Source organism: Tubulanus polymorphus, chromosome 7 (assembly GCF_964204645.1).
Source record: "Tubulanus polymorphus chromosome 7, tnTubPoly1.2, whole genome shotgun sequence".
Lineage (NCBI taxonomy): Eukaryota > Metazoa > Nemertea > Palaeonemertea > Tubulaniformes > Tubulanidae > Tubulanus > Tubulanus polymorphus.
In genome coordinates this window covers 11,814,227-11,831,690 of record NC_134031.1, presented here as the reverse complement: position 1 = coordinate 11,831,690, position 17,464 = coordinate 11,814,227, and the positions used below count along the sequence as shown (strand labels likewise).

General features: G+C 37.4%; 2 protein-coding genes across 4 annotated transcripts in view; both read right to left on the bottom strand.

The window, feature by feature from the left end:
• Positions 1-17,464, bottom strand: part of LOC141908638 (prostaglandin E synthase 2-like) — an 87,951-nt gene that overhangs the window by 8,730 nt on the left and 61,757 nt on the right. The window lies entirely within an intron of this gene.
• Positions 11,507-16,583, bottom strand: LOC141908380 (uncharacterized). The gene is made up of 6 exons (XM_074798416.1): positions 16,311-16,583; positions 15,999-16,203; positions 14,057-14,340; positions 13,586-13,809; positions 12,906-13,131; positions 11,507-11,993 (listed from the first exon to the last, which is right to left on the bottom strand). The coding sequence occupies exons 1-4, from the start codon at positions 16,581-16,583 to the stop codon at positions 13,666-13,668; spliced, it is 906 nt and encodes a 301-aa protein (XP_074654517.1). The 3' UTR covers positions 11,507-11,993; positions 12,906-13,131; positions 13,586-13,665.

Genomic DNA, 17,464 nt, shown 5'->3' with positions numbered 1-17,464 from the left:
AAAAACTCCAGGTTTCGTAAAAACTGAGTATATTACTGAGTAGGCTCGATTGTTCAAGTAGATATATAAAGTAAATGTCTGTGCATCGATTTGTTCAGGTATTATTTCAACTCACGATTGCATCATTCCGCGACAATTCAATATTTTGGTTTTGTCGCCCGCGACAATTCATTATTTTGGTTTTATCGCCCGCGACAATTCAATATTTTGGTTTAATCGCCCGCGATAATTCATTAATTTGGTTTTATCGCCCGGGACAATTCAATATTTTGTTTTTATCGCCCGCGACAATTCAATATTTTGGTTTTGTCGCCCGCGACAATTCATTATTTTGGTTTTATCGCCCGCGACAATTCAATATTCTGGTTTTATCGCCCGCGATAATTCATTATTTTGGTTTTATCGCCCGCGACAATTCAATATTTTGGTTTTATCGACCGCGATAATTCATTAATTTGGTTTAATCGCCCGGGACAATTCAATATTTTGTTTTTATCGCCCGCGACAATTCATTATTTTGGTTTTGTCGCCCGAGACCATTCATTATTTTGGTTTTATCGCCCGCGTCGATTCAATATGTTGGTTTTGTCACCCGCGACAATTCATTATTTTGATTTTGTCGCCCGCGACGATTCAATATCTTGTTTTTGTCACCCGAGACAATTCATTATTTTGGTTTTATCGCCCGCGACAATTCATTAGTTTGGTTTTATCGCCCGCGACAATTCATAAGTTTGGTTTTGTCGCCCGCGACAATTCATTAGTTTGGTTTTGTCGCCCTCGACAATTCAATATTTTGGTTTTGTCGCCCACGAAAATTCAATATTTTGGTTTTATCGCCCGCGACAATTCATTACTTTGGTTTTATCGCCACCGACAATTCATTATTTTGGTTTTGTCACCCGCGACAATTCATTATTTTGGTTTTATATTTTGTTTTTGTCGCCCGCGACAATTTTCTTTTTTGGTTTTATCGCCTGCGACAATTCAATATTTTTGTTTTATCGCCCGCGACAATTCAATATGTTGGTTTTATCGCCGGCGGCAATTCATTATTTTTGTTTTGTCGCCTGAGACAATTCATTATTTTGGTTTTATCGCCCGCGACAATTCATTATTACGGTTTTATCGCCCGCGACAATTCATTATTTTAGTTTTGTCGCTCGCGACAATTCACCATTTTGGTTTTGTCGCCCGCGACAATTCACCATTTTGGTTTTGTCGCCCGCGACAATTAACCATTTTGGTTTTGTCGCCCACGACAATTCATTATTTTGGTTTTATCGCCCGCGACAATTCATTAATTTTGATTTATAGCCCGCGACAATTCATTATTTTTGTTTTGTCGCCCGCGACAATTTTCTTTTTTGGTTTTGTCGCCCGCAACAATTCAATATTTTGGTTTAGTCGCCCGCGACAATTCAATATTTTGGTTTCGTCGCCCGCGATTATTCATTAATTTTGTTTTATCGCCCGCGACAATTCAATATGTTGGTTTTATCGCCGGCGGCAATTCATTATTTTGGTTTTATCGCCCGCGACAATTCATTATTTTGGTTTTGTCGCCCGAGACAATTCATTATTTTGGTTTAATCGCCCGCGACAATTCAATATTTTGGTTTTATCGCCCGCGATAATTCATTATTTTGGTTTTATCGCCCGCGACAATTCATTATTTTGGTTTTATCGCCCGCGACAATTCAATATTTTGGTTTTATCGCCCACGACAATTCATTATTTTGGTTTTATATTTTGTTATTATCGCCCGTGCCAATTTTTTTTTTGGTTTTGTCGCCCGCGACAATTCAATATTTTGGTTTTATCGCACGCGACAATTCATTATTTTGGTTATGTCGCCCGAGACCATTCATTATTTTGGTTTTATCGCCCGCGACAATTCATTATTTTGGTTTTGTCGCCCGCGACAATTCATTATTTTGATTTTGACGCCCGCGACGATTCAATATTTTGTTTTTGTCGCCCGAGACGATTCATTATTTTGGTTTTATTGCCCGCGACAATTCAATATTTTTGTGTTATCGCCAGCGACAATTCATTAGTTTGGTTTTATCGCCCGCGACAATTCAATATTTTTGTTTTATCGCCAGCGACAATTCATTAGTTTGGTTTTGTCGCCCGCGACAATTATTTTTCAGTCCACTTGGGACTTTAGTCCCAGCGGGCTATTGCGTTCACTTTTCGTCCGTCCGTCCGTCCATAGACGGAATCCAGTTATTTCGGGAAGTTTTGAAGACGCTTCATGGTAATGTCTTGATATTTGGTTTATCCATGTATCTACCCTAGACACATCGTCAGCCCAAAAACTGGCCCTGTCAGATTCAAGATGGCCGACTGGCAGCCATTGTTGTTTGCCAAAATCAGCAATTTTTAAACATTTTCGAAGTTTTCGTGGGAAATTTTGAAGACGCTTTGATCAATTACCTTGATCTTTCGTTTATATTTGAATCTACCAAAAGCCCATCAGCATAAGAAAATTGGGTCGATCTGACTCAAGATGGCCGTCCTATGACCTTTTTAGTGCCCAAAAATGTCAATTTTGGCCAGAATTCTAGGTCACGTAGCTTCCTACTGGTTTGCCATTTCTCATTGCAATTGCTGATGGGTATTCTTTAGAGAGGGATGTTTTATACCTGGGACAGGTATCTTTGATCAGCCAATTATGAGGCAATTGGCGGCCATCTTGGTGTCATCAGTACTCATTCGTAGGTGGGAAAAAGTTTTTCCACATTAAATTGATACCTAAGCATATTGTGTTACTATATTCAATTGGAAAGTTGTAGCCCATAACGTGTTCTATGATTTTGGTGAGTTTCAAGGTCATTGGTTTTTATATGTGGCCATCAGGGGGCGTTGAATAATACAATAACTTAGTATTGCTATATTGGTACCAAGGCATATTTTGTTACCATGATCAATTGCAAAGTTGTAGTTCATGACATCGTCTATGATTGTGGTGAGTTTTTAAGGACATTAGTTATTCCATATAGTCACCAGGGGGCGTTGAATAGTAGAATGGCTTAGCATTTCCTTATTAGATTGGTACCTAGGCATATTTTGTTACTATGATCAATTGCAAAGTTGTATTTCATGTACTACGATTGGGGTGAGTTTTAAGGTCATTGGGTTTTGCATATGGTCACCAGGGGGCGTTGAACAGTAGAATAATTTAGTATTTCCATATTAAATTGGTAACGAGGCATATTTTGTTATCACAATCGATTACAAAATCATAGCTGCTCACATGTTCTATGATTGTGGTGGGTTTCAAGGTCATTGGTTTTTGTATATGGTCACTAGAGGGCGTTATGTATTGAAATTGTTAGATTGTTGAGCATTTGAAACCACTTCTTAAGTGAGCATGGTGTCCCTGGACCCCTAGTTTGGTTTCGTCGCCCGCGACAATTCATTATTTTGGTTTTATCGCCCGCGATAATTCATTATTTTGGTTTTATCGCCCGCGACAATTCATTATTTTGGTTTTATCGCCCGCGACAATTCATTATTTTGGTTTTATCGCCCGCAACAATTCATTAGTTTGGTTTTGTCGCCTGGACAATTCAAGATTTTTGTTTTTCTGCTGCGACAATTCATTATTTTGGTTTTGTCGCCCCGACAATTCTTTTTTTGGTTTTGTCGCCGCGACAATTCATTACTTTGGTTTTGTCGCCTGCGACAATCAATATTTCGGTTTTATCGCCCACGACAATTCATTACTTTGGTTTTGTCGCCTCGACAATTCTTTTTTTGGTTTTGTCGCCTGCGACAATTCAGTAGTTTGGTTTTGTCGCCCGAGACAATTCAATATTTTGGTTTTGTCGCCCGCGACAATTCATTATTTTGGTTTTATCGCCGGCGACAATTCATTATTTTGGTTTTGTCGCCTGGACAATTCACCATTTTGGTTTTGTCGTCCGCGACAATTCATTATTTTGGTTTTGTCGCCCCGACAATTCTTTTTTTGGTTTTGTCGCCCACGACAATTCATTAGTTTGGTTTTGTCGCCCGCGACAATCAATATTTTGGTTTTATCGCCCACGACAATTCATTACTTTGGTTTTATCTCCAGCGACAATTCATTATTTTGGTTTTGTCGCCCACGACAATTCTTCTTTTTGGTTTTGTCGCCCGCGACAATTCATTATTTTGGTTTTATCGCCCGCGACAATTCAATATTTTGTTTTTATCGTCTGCGACAATTCATTATTTTGGTTTTGTCGCCCGAGACAATTCATTATTTTGGTTTTATCGCCCACGACAATTCATTATTTTGGTTTTGTCGCCCGCGACAATTCATTATTTTGGTTTTATCGCACATGACAATTCATTATTTTGGTTTTATTGCCCGCGACAATTCAATATTTTGGTTTTATCGCCCGCGACAATTCATTAGTTTGGTTTTATCGCCCGCGACAATTCATTAGTTTGGTTTTGTCGCCCGCGACAATTCAATATTTTGGTTTTATCACCCGCGACAATTCATTAGTTTGGTATTGTCGCCCGTGACAATTCTTTTTCAGTCCACTTGGGGCTTTAGTCCCAGCGGGCTATTGTGTTCACTTTTCGTCCCTCCGTCCGTCCATAGACGGAATCCAGTTATTTTGGGAAGTTTTGAAGACGCTTCAAGGTAATGTCTTGATATTTGGTTTATACATGTATCTACCCTAGACACATCGTCAGCCCAAAAACTGGCCCTGTCAGATTCAAGATGGCCGACTGGCAGCCATTGTTGTTTGCCAAAATCAGCACTTTTTAAACATTTTCGAAAATTTTGAAGACGCTTCGATCAATTACCTTGATCTTTCGTTTATATTTGAATCTACCAAAGGCCCATCAGCATAATAAAATTGGGTCGATCTGACTCAAGATAGCCGTCCTATGACCTTTTTAGTGCCCAAAAATGTAAATTTTGGCCAGAATTCTAGGTCCTGTAGCTTCCTACTGGTTTGCCATTTCTCATTGCAATTGCTGATGGGTATTCTTTAGAGAGGGATTTTTTATACCTGGGACAGGTATTTTTGATCAGCCTATTATGACGCAATTGACGGCCATCTTGGTGTCATCAGTACTCATTCGTAGGTGGGAAAAAGTTTTTCCACATTAAATTGATACCTAAGCATATTGTGTTACTATATTCAATTGGAAAGATGTAGCCCATAACGTGTTCTATGATTTTGGTGAGTTTCAAGGTCTTTGGTTTTAGTATGTGGCCATCAGGGGGCGTTGAATAATACAATAACTTAGTATTGCTATATTATATTTGTACCAAGGCATATTTTGTTACCATGATCAATTGCGAAGTTGTAGTTCATGACATCGTCTATGATTGTGGTGAGTTTTTAAGTACATTAGTTATTCCATATAGTCACCAGGGGGCGTTGAATAGTAGAATGGCTTAGTATTTCCTTATTAGATTGGTACCTAGGCATATTTTGTTACCATGATCCATTGCAAAGTTGTAGATCATGACATCATCTATGATTGTGGTGAGTTTTTAAGGACATTAGTTATTCCATATAGTCACCAGGGGGCGTTGAATAGTAGAATGGCTTAGTATTTCCTTATTAGATTGGTACCTAGGCATATTTTGTTACTATGATCAATTGCAAAGCTGTATTTCATGACATGTACTACGATTGTGGTGAGTTTTAAGGTCATTGGATTTTGCATATGGTCACCAGGGGCGTTGAATAGTAGAATAACTTAGTATTTCCATATTAAATTGGTAACGAGGCATTTTTTGTCATCACAATCAATTACAAAATCATAGCTGCTCAAATGTTCTATGATTGTGGTGGGTTTCAAGGTCATTGGTTTTTGTATATGGTCACTAGAGGGCGTTATGTATTGAAATTGTTAGATTGTTGAGCATTTGAAACACTTCCCAAGTGAGCATGGTGTCCCTGGACCCCTAGTTTGGTTTTGTCTCCCGCGACAATTCATTATTCTGGTTTTGTCGCACGCAACAATTCAATATTTTGTTTTTGTCGTCCGCGACAATTCATTATTTTGGTTTTATCGCCGCGACAATTCAATATTTTGGTTTTAACGCCCGCGACAATTTATTATTGTGGTTTTATCGCCCGCGACAATTCATTATTTTGGTTTTATCGCCCGCAACAATTCATTATTTTTGTTTTGTCGCCCGTGACAATTCAATATTTTGGTTTTGTCACCCGCGACAATTCATAATTTTGGTTTTGTCCCCGTGGTTTTGTCGGAACATTAAGTTTTTTGGTCGAACAGTGTGTTAAGGTCGTTTTGGAAATTTACTCGGTCTGGTATATTTTGGATTACTGTGTATGTCATTTGTCAGGACATTAAACAGAAGACGACTTAGGATACTACCTTGCGTGACTCCACTAGTTAGACCGTCTCATTCCAAGAGGAGGCGTTCCGTTGATTTCGGTTACAAGTTTCCGTTCAGAGATAACTGCTGAGCCATTTAAACGACCTATCATTGATACTGTTTCCTAATAGCCTCTTTAGTAATGGCCGATGTTGAGCCTTATCAAATGCTTTGTCGAAATCCACCGTTGAACAGGATTCTAAGACTGTGCAGAAAACCCGTTATCGCTGCTTTGCAGCTATATTTACTATTATTATTTTCTTCCACACTATTTTTACCAAAAGAACATAGGCTTTGTTACCTTACCGCTGTTTCATATACAATCCATATAATATCGTTCAGCTCACTGAGATCTACAAATAGCCCGCGTGTTTTTTCACGAATCATCGTTACAAAAGCGCTGTCGGGCCGTAAACATCGAAAATTTAGCCCCATTCAAATTTGAATGGGGCGACATGTTTTTCGAGGCGTCATCCCGAAATCAACCCGCAGGCGGACTGTCACTTCGATTATCAATTCAAGTATAAATGAACTAATTTATTGCCGCAGACTTCACATTCAGTCGCGGTCTTCAAACAGTGATTCTAACAATAGCCCATTTTCCTCATCAAATCATATTACCGATACACTGGAAATTTACTATTTTAGATTTTAAAAGCACTGTCGAGCCGTAAACATCGACGAATCGACTTGTGTTACTACATCGACGTTCCGGGGATCAGCTGCGAGTTTCTCCTCATCATGAGAATCAAATAGAGTACAAATTAATTTATTACTACCAGTGATTTGGCTGCGGGTTTCAAGGAGTTAGTTTAACAATACCTATTTTTCTTTACCGAATTAACTGTGTATTTACTATGATAAATCTTTAGTGTACCGGGGAATCGTAGGCCTAAACTAAACACGCCGAAGAGATATAGCGGAGAAAAGCTGTTATGTCGACGAGGTATCAAAATAAAAAAATGTATTACTTTATTCGGCCGCAGGCTTCAACCTCTATATCAATACCATCAATACTCTATATTTCCTACAGTACATACCGATCATTGTCAAATGCACAAGGTATTTACTAAATACAAGTATATAACACACTCCTTTCCGTATGCTGGACTCACACTTGACATTCGGAGTAAGCATTCGCTGTGGGGGAAAGGAGATCGTTCGCTGTGTCGCTTGAAGTGTTTATCGAGTTTTACGCGGCTTTAGGCCTACCGGTACTGAGCTTTACTAAACAAACACAGTATAATTGTTGCGTTTATTAACGGACATATTGGATTGAACTTCAAAATAAAATTTACGATATTTAGGTGGACCAATCTGTCCAGATTTTAGACCTACGCATATACATAGGCCTACAAAGGCTTGTAGCCTCTACTAGGTTAAAGCTAAGTTCACTGTAAAGGAGGAATCAAGATTTATTAAAATGCATGTTAATTAGTGATTAACTGGTTGTGACTTGCAACGATCAATCACAATTATCAATTTTATTGCCAAAAATGAAGATTTTTTTGAAAATTTCGTCTGAGCAGACAGCTTTATAAGCCAGACTTTTCATTTGAGTTTTTTCATCATAAATGAAACTGGTATATCATTAATTTCTTATGATTTATTGCAGGGCGTAGGTCGGCCTTGCGACGGCTTGTGATTCACTGCGACGCCTATCACTGCGACCGCCAGCGTCGATTGTGTCGCAACGACTCATCGACCTACGCTCCCTTGCGACGGGTTGCGACTTTCAGCAACGCCAGTCACAAGGAGTCGCACGTGTTCTACTTTCTGCGATACGACACGACTGTCACAACCAACCGACCCGCTCTTGCGACTGGCAGAAACTAGTCGCATACAGTCGCTGACAATCGTATCGCAACCGACTTGCACCGAAACTTGCGATGCAACGCGAGGATCGCATCGCGTCACAAGGCTGACCTACGTTTGGCTTTAAGTTACTGCGGAGCCCCAGAAATATCTTTTTTTTCGTTCAAAAGACCTTTCGCTTGAAAATTCTTTTGTCGGAACAAAATTTGTTTCGTACCAACCAATAATATTCTGTTCGATTGAACCAATTCGAAAAAAAACGTTAGAACAAAGTTGAACAAACTTTTTTTGTCCAAACGAAAGGTTTTTTGTTCGAACAATTGTTCGATTGAACAGAATCGTTTGAATTTGATCAGAATTTTCTTTTCAGAACATTAAGTTTTTTGTTCGAACAAGTATATTGTAAAAAGTTTTTTCTCCGAACCCAAAGTATTAAGTATTTTGAACAGAATTGTTTTCATTCAAACATTCGTTCGAAAAAATTGTTTATGCTCAACCAAATTTTTTTGCCGGGACAAAAAGTTTTTCATTTCAACAATAACATAGCTTTCAGAATGAAGAAAAGTTTTGGTTCAAACAAAAAGCGTACAAGATTTTCTTGTCGGATCATTAAGTTTTTTGGTCGAACAGCGTGTTAAGGTCGTTTTGGAAATTTACTTGGTCTAGTATATTTTGGATTACTGTGTATGTCATTTGTCAGGACATTAAACAGAAGACGACTTAGGATACTACCTTGCTTGACTCGACTAGTTAGACCGACTTGAAGATGAAGATGAAGCGTTCCGTTGATTTCAGCTACAAGTTTTCGTTCAGAGATAATGCTGAGCCATTTCGGCAATCATTGATACTGTTTCCTAATAGCCTTGTTTAGTAATGGCTGATGTTGTACCTTATTAAATGCTTTGTCGAAATCATAAAGAGTAATTATCGCCTAACAGTCGATTTTCCAGAGTCAAATAGGACATCTGGTTCAGTTGTCCATGGTTTCAAGAAGGTCTAATTGACTGTTTGTCGAGCTTCCTCTTATAAAACTGTATTAACCATTGAACAGGATTCAAAGACTGTGCAGAAAACCCGTTATCGCTGCTTTGCAGCTATATTTTTTGACTTGGTTTCCGCCTCCATCTGTCCATCCGACCGCATGAGCTTGTGATCGCGATTTAAGACTCTTAAATCTGTTTAACATAAGCGGGCTCGCAACTGCAACCGCACCCCTACCGCCTCGTCGCAAGCCGTATCCGGCTAAATGCCCATGCTCCACTTGGGAATATTGTAGGCTGACAGTTGCTTTCAATCACAACCTACATAAGGAGGAAAGCAAATGGGAGGATCTCATACCCCGGTAGTCGGCCTAAAATGCTGGGAATTGGAACGTCAACATAAGCTGGGCTGTGGTCGCGCTTGCTCTCAGTTGCGTCCGTAGCAGCATTGCTTGTCGACGTAAGCCAGCCTTTAGGCTAAAACTGACCTTTTTGGAATAAAAAATGTCACAGGACAGTTATTTTGGGTCTGATCCATCCAATTTTTTCACTTGCTGGTGGGCCTTTGGGAGATACAAATAGAAGTGAAAGATCAAGATAAGGAAGCACTTTCAAAATTTCCCCCAAAAACTTTAAAAACAAATTATGTATAAACTAAATATCAGGACAATCCATTGAAGCATCTTCAAAACCCCTAAAATAACTTGATTCTGTCTACTGGGGACAAACAAATTGAAAGGCTGAATCCAAGAACATGCCTGTCGCACTATTCAGCCCAAACGTCTACGTTTACTTAGTAGCCACTTGAGAACAATAAGCAATTAACGATGTCAGCTACTTTTCCAGTAGTATACATTTCAACAGTCACTCTGAAATAGTATTCCTTTCAATTCGGTTGGTTTTTTATAGTGGCAGTTTCGAAAAGTCTACCATTGAAAAGTGACCATTCTTAAACACCTGGTTTCGATAGTGCACACTAGCAGTAGAGGTGACTGTAAAACCACCCGCCGCAACAGCGACTTTGTGATAGTAACTCCTACCATAACAGATACTCTTGTGATAGAGTGAAAATTATTAACTGTAAGCTGGCGCCCCTCTATGGGTGTTCGTGGAATCACGGTTGACTTCCTGGAGGTGTTGTCAGTCTTTAGAATTCTGCCATATAGGCAGGATATTCTGTATTTTTGGAATAAAGTTTCTTGTACGTATACAACAAAAACTTTATCTTATTTAGGTAAGTTTGTCTTACGTAGATATTATATTATGCTGTATTTATAGGCCTTGTCATTGAAATTAGATGTGTTAAAAGGAATTGTGGAAATTCCTTTATGAAATCAAATTTCCTGCCATTTTTTGTATGCTAATTAAGTAGGTTAGAAAGTGGTCGTATCTTCGGTCTTTTATCAGAATATAGTATGTAAATATTTACTGTTTGGAAATCGAGATATAAATTAGTAGAAAAAGCTGATTATTAAGTGTGATATGTAATATGTAAGTTACTCTATTGTTTTGTGGACAATTTAATGAAGATGTTGTGAGATACCGTTCTCCTTGGATGGAGATTATATGTATATAATTCAATAGATGTTCAGAAGTGGTCAGTCTTTAGAATTCTGCCATATAAGCAGGATATTCTGTATTTTTGGAATAAAGTTTCTTGTAGGTATACAACAAAAACTTTATCTTATTTAGATTAACTAAAGTCATCAGTTCCTGGTGAGAAGAAACGGCTGGTCAATCGCTGATCCGGAGGATCCCGCTCTGCGACATTCTCAAAAAATACATAAAAAATACGTATATATAAATATATATACATAAGTGATCTAAAAAAAAAATAAAAAATACGTCTTTTACTCTTTGATATCACAGAAGTTATTGCAATAGAATGCTATGCATGAAATATTATATCATCAGTTACGAAAGAAAACACGTTAATATAAATGTATAGGTATGATTTGAACAATTTGACATAATGATTGAAAGAAATGCTATAACAAAATAGAATAGAGGTGCAAAAAATACAACCTAGATTAAGTAGATCCATCAAGACCAATGTATTAAAAAATGGAGAGCCGATTGCTGCAACAGCTCAAAAGGACTAATGTATTCTATGATCAAAGTTTGAACTGAAGTTTGAACCATATTTACATGACTTACCTATTCCACTCTAATGATGTAAATTCTTTAAAGCAACCTTTGAAGTCCCATGTTATATTGCCCTAATATAACACTATTCGCTGCTATGAATGAATGTATTGTCACTATATTATATTGTATTGAACAATATTTGTATACTGTACTTTGTACAGTCACAATAAAATTAAATGAATGAATATAAGTGCTTATTTGTAAAAAAAACCCGAAAAACATCTGTTAGCCAAAGCATGAAATCAACTTTAATCACTTTACTTAAATGATGTTGAAAAATTGCATGAACCTGCTAAACAATAGAGCAAATGAATTAGAACCAGGCACCGTAATTGGTACAGGCAGATACATCATCTGTCAAATTAATGGCTATTAACCAGTCAACATATAATTCAATTACTGAACACTTGCACATCCATAACAAAAATTATAAGAATTAACAACGTTGTTCCAGACAACTGTCATGGAAAATCATAAAATTAAAGTCATGATACACTTGTAATTTGTAGGTAATTGTCACTTTTATGAATGGTATGTAATTCAGAATTACAGATAACAATTACATATTCTAAATTAGTAGATATGGGAATGTATTATGCCACGATCAGTTTATTCTCCAAATAGTACTTCATCTGAGTTTGGCTCGCTTAGTGATGGTTCATCTGTTCCAATGATGACAGTTCCTGAAAAATGAAAACTAGTGTTTTATTATAAAATAATCATATGTTGACCATTGAACTATTTTCCATATGAACTATTTTCACGGTAGTAGTGCCTTAAAAAGGATCATGAAGTGGTTCTTGAGTTAGGGGTTGGGGGGGGGGGTGGTGGGATACAACCATACGTGAAAGATGAAGATAATTGATTAGAGCATCTTCAGAATTTCCCTTGGACTTCAAAAATGTGAAAAGTGCTGATATCGGTGAAAAATGGCTGCTAGTAGCTCACCTTTATCCTGACTTGGCCAGTTTTTGGGCTGTAGATGTGTCTAGGGTAGTACATGTATAAACCAAATATCATTACATTTGAGCATCTTCAAAAGTTCCCAATATAACTGGATTCTGTCTACGGATGGATGAATGGACGGACGGACGAAAAGTGAATGCAATAGCCTGATGAGACTTAAGTCCCAGGTGGGCTAAAAACTGTGATTAGGTTGTTTTTTAGGATTTTTAATTTCTATTCTTTTTTATTCAGACTTTTTGGATGCACATGGAAAATGAAATTGATGAGAAGCAAGCAATTTTATTTTGCCTGGCATCATATATTCAAGTTTATATGTTCCATCATATTGGTGAAAACCCTTTGATAAAGTGCTAAGCTGGTTTACATTATCTTAGGGCCATATGTGTTGTTCTCGGTTGCTCTTTTGTAATGAATCAATTTTGGCATGCAATCTTGAGTGTCCAGTTTCTAGGGCTAGGGACTTTTTCTTGTAACTGGATAATGATAATTGAAAATTTTTTTCATGAAATTACTATGCCTGCATACTGTTAATGTTTTTCACAATTTAATCACTTTTTCACAAACTATCTTGCGAACCCTTTAAGATAAGTTAAAGGGGAAAAACAAATGCAATTTGACCAATCTCTTACCTTGAAGATGAACAGTTTGCTCTCCTTTTTCAAGCAACAGATTTAACAACATATCCCTCCCAGGATCGGCATCTTCGCCAGTCACGATCCTTTGCAGCAATTTTTTTTTAATTGATAAAATGCGAACTGTGTCAGAAAATATTGCAGTTACATGATAGTTGGTCCTATCCTCTGATTCTAAACCAACAAATTTCACGTCAACAGTTTCACTTTCTACTGGAAGTACCTGTAATGCAGTTTGGCATGTTTGGTGTGGGTATACTGTATTTTGAAAAGTAATGGTGATATGCAAGGCTGTTGGTGTAAAGAGGACAATGTAAAGACATGAATGGATAGTCAATCTTAATCTCCAGTTCATTTTGTCAAGGCTTCTAGATTTCTGTTAAAAAAATGGAAGCATGCAATTAAATCATTACATTATTACGAGGCTATGTTTCCTTTTTAGGCTGGACCAGGGAATCGCTATGTAATCAATCTATTTTGATTCAACCCTCATTGTCATTGATTTTTTCAATTCAGGAAGCTGCTGGATATTGAGGGTGCGTGCAATACACTTTGTCTGCAGGCGTTTAGAACGAAATATATCATAGTCCTACACAGGACCCTTCACAAGGAGTGTCTGAACTGTATAGTCCCCCTAGATGGTTTAGGTCCTACATAACAATTAAAAAGATACTTACTGTGATGTGAGTCTGAGAGGTGGTCCGTAGAGTTAAATCATTGAGGTAGGCATCTTTTTTGGAAAATAGGTGTGTAAGGCTTAACCTCCAGACTGAAAATTGGTTTCTGTTAAAGGCTGCCAGAGAGTAAGTCGAATTTTCTCTCCCGAACTGTCAGTTAGAGTAATATTCCTGACATTTATCGTTCCTTTGGATGGGCTAGATACTGGGTGCGGTTGTTCGTCCTGTGTAGAGTATAGAGGTTCAAAGTAATTGTTTTGATTTGTCACATATTTGGGTACTTCTACAGTCAGATGTGTGTGGCATTCGTTTTTATAATACCTTTAAATCATAAATTATAATTATTGTTATCATACATAAACAGTGATTAACTTGTTTAGTAATTTTGGATAGGTATATAATCTATGATGCCACATTTTGGACAGAGAGATGTGAAATCATTTTAAAATGATAATCAAATATATAACTTACCTGATCAACAGTAGCAACAATATTGATGAGGTGGGCACTTTCACCTCGTTTCCGTGCCTCTTTTATGGTCACTGTCACAGGTTCGGGTGGCTGAATTATGTGTTTAGCGGTAGTTTCAATGTCAGAAGGCACATTGATGTCAATAGCTGCCGATAAACTGATCTGTGATCTTTTCTGAAGGAGAACCACATTTCTACCAAAAGTGAAGTTGGACAGAATGACTCCATCACCAACTTCCAGTTTTCCGTAATGTTTCAGTTCGCTTGTGACACATTTTACTGCACCTGTGTTATCAGCCAAAGAGAACGTTAGATTTTGGTCAGTGACTTTTTTCGCCATAACTTTTCCCTTCACAAGAGTATATGGACGTTTATTTTTCTTGAATATATCTTTAATGGACAACATCTGTAAAATATATGCTATTTAGATATGAAAGTGCAATAGAATGACATGATGATCATGAAATTCATACATGAGTATATGCATTACAGGTTACACCTAAATTTATCTTTTTCTAGAGCTATCCACAAGGTTTTGTGGTCACTGAAATATGATTCAATAACACCATGCCTAAACTTGTTGCTTTCTATATGGTATATATGTGGTCTAAAGTTGAATGATAGTCTGTAGTTGGTTCATGTACAAGTTCAAGGTAGCAAAGTTTTGAGCAAGGAGATCTTTACGTTTATTGTAAGTTGGATTGTGACTACATCAACATTAAAATCACAAAATACTATCAAGGGATTGTTCTGATCAATATAGTGTAATAAATTTTCAAAGCATGGGTAAGTATGACTGAAAGCCAAAGACGGTGAACGATACACAGCAACCAGCTGAGGGTCTACATGCTTATGAATTCGAATTGTAAAGAGTCACTTCTATATTTGAGTAATTAAGTGTGTGAATATTTGATACCAAAAGTTTCATGGTAATAAATAGACGTTCCATGACAGGTGTTACTACTAGTTTTATTATGATAGACGTTGAAGTTAGGTATATCATAATCAAGAATACTATTGTTATTCTTGTTGAAGCGTAGTCGAGTTTCTGTTACAATAAATACTGTACTGGAAATGGTATTGAAGTCAGCAGCAATATCAGGGAAATGGGATTTGAGGGATCGTACATTTTGGAAAGATAATTTCAAATAATGTTTGGAATCGAGGACAGGAAAGTCCATTTCTGGTATCTGAAGAACTGCTTCTGTATGTAGGCGTATCATCTCTTTTTTCACAGAGTCATTTACGCAAATACAATTTTCATTCAAATTTTGTATATGTACATTTGACAATTGAGTGCAACTACTAAGCACTACATAATGAATGTGGGGAACACGTCTGCCTGAGAAATCTACAACAATTTCAGACAGCGTGTCTCCTTGAGCTCTGTGAAATGTTTTCGCAACAGCCAAGCGCAGTGGAAATTGTTTCCTTTCAATATATACATTAGCATTTAATTTATATTGAAATTGGCGTGTAATGGGTAGAACAGGGGTCCAGGTAGCATGAATGTCCTGAGAGTACAAATGTTTATTATCTCTTCTCCATGTCACACCAGTTTGGTTATCATCAAATAAAACCCAAACTATAGAGGCTTTTTTACTAATATCTACAAAATGTATCTTTTTGACAGTGAGGGCAGCACCATTGGTAAGTCCATCAGCTGTACTTAGATTTGCAGTGAGGTCATATCGTACACCTTCAGCAATATGTAATATGGTATGCAGTCCTGCTGTTTCAGTAGCATCATTAGGTACTGATGATAACATCTTATGTTTATTATAATCCGGTATATCACCGATAACAATATCGAAAGCTTGACAACAAACTTTGAATGTTGTAGCATTGTGGAACACGTTACTATTTATTTCATCAGCGGCTTTGTTTGTCAGCACCAGGTTTGGTAACTTAAAGAGTTTCTATAGGGGAAAGTGTACACTTACGGGCCTTAAGAAGTTTTACATCATCTGATGTCTGGCGTCCATCTCTTAGTCTGTTTAGTAATTCTGCAAAAGCAAGAACATCTTTTTGTCGAATAATTTCCTCCAACTCGAACGATTTGAAGTTATCTTGCCAGAGATTAGAGGCCAATGAAGAGTAGTCTCTCGTTCCATGACAGAAAATATACTGATCAAATGCTGGTTGTAACTGAAACAGATCGCCTACTGCAATTACACTGATGCCACCAAAAAGGAGTCAGTTTCCTTTTATCTTTTGTAATCGGTTGTTAATAAATTGAACATACCTGAACCTACCATAGATATCTCATCAATGAAGAGAATTTCAAGCTTATTGAGATGGCACCGTAAGGTATTGAGGGCTTCTGAAGTTAGGCTTTTGTAGTGATAGCCTTGTGATGCAGGTATGTGGAATGCTCCATGTAGTGTACTACCATTGATGTTATGAGCGGCTTTTCCTGTAGGCGCTACTATGAGGACTTGACAGTCATCAGGATTTTCCCCTACTTGTGAATAGAAATACCTAACCAGAGCTTGGAAAAGAGCTTTTGTGACATAAGGTTTGCCCATTCCTGCACCACCGGAACAAAAGACAAATATTTGCTTAGTATTAGTTTTGAAATGTTTCTACAAATGATTGACAATCAATTTTTGCCTATAGTTCAATGATCTCATCATTTTGTAAAATTCAAAATCGGTTAGTCTCCTGTTCATCACTTCATGCTGGATAGGAGTACATGTGGATATATGTAAATCCTGGGCTAAATCGTACTTAACATCAAGATTGGTAGGGTTTAAAGAACTGTATGTAGGACTGGGAAAGCCACCAGCTTCAATGTCAATAGTGTTTCTGTACTCTGTATTAGGGGCAACAGTGTCCCAAAGAAGGGCGTCATCATCAATTGGTCATTCAATTTCATTAAGGTCGACAGTAAATGTGTTAAAAAGACGTTCGGCCTCATCAACAGCAACGCTGATGACATTGTAATGTTCTTCATAAGAATCATACTGTCCTTTCAGATCACTCTCTTTCTTCCAAGGGTACTACAACATCAATTTTTTGCTAAAAAAAATTTTCACTATCAGAATATCTATTATACCGAACAAACCGAATAATTTTAGGCTTTTTCCTTTTATATAGGTAAACATTATGTGAAAGATGAAGTGGGAATTGTTTGTCACATTTATTTTCTACAAAATCTTTTCCCACATCCTCAGCATTATCATCTGGATTTGAGTCATCCACTGAAGTATGAACAAATTTTACATCTAACAAAGACACAAAGTCTGCTAATGTCCAAGTTTCTAGCGATTTTGGACGGCGTTGGTACCTTTTTATCACGCTATCTGCTTCAATATCAGTAGAATCATCAGGCATTTGTTGAATATATTCCAATTTCTTGAGAAGAAATGTACGTTTTTCAGGTGGGGAAGTGTTTATAAATGCAAAT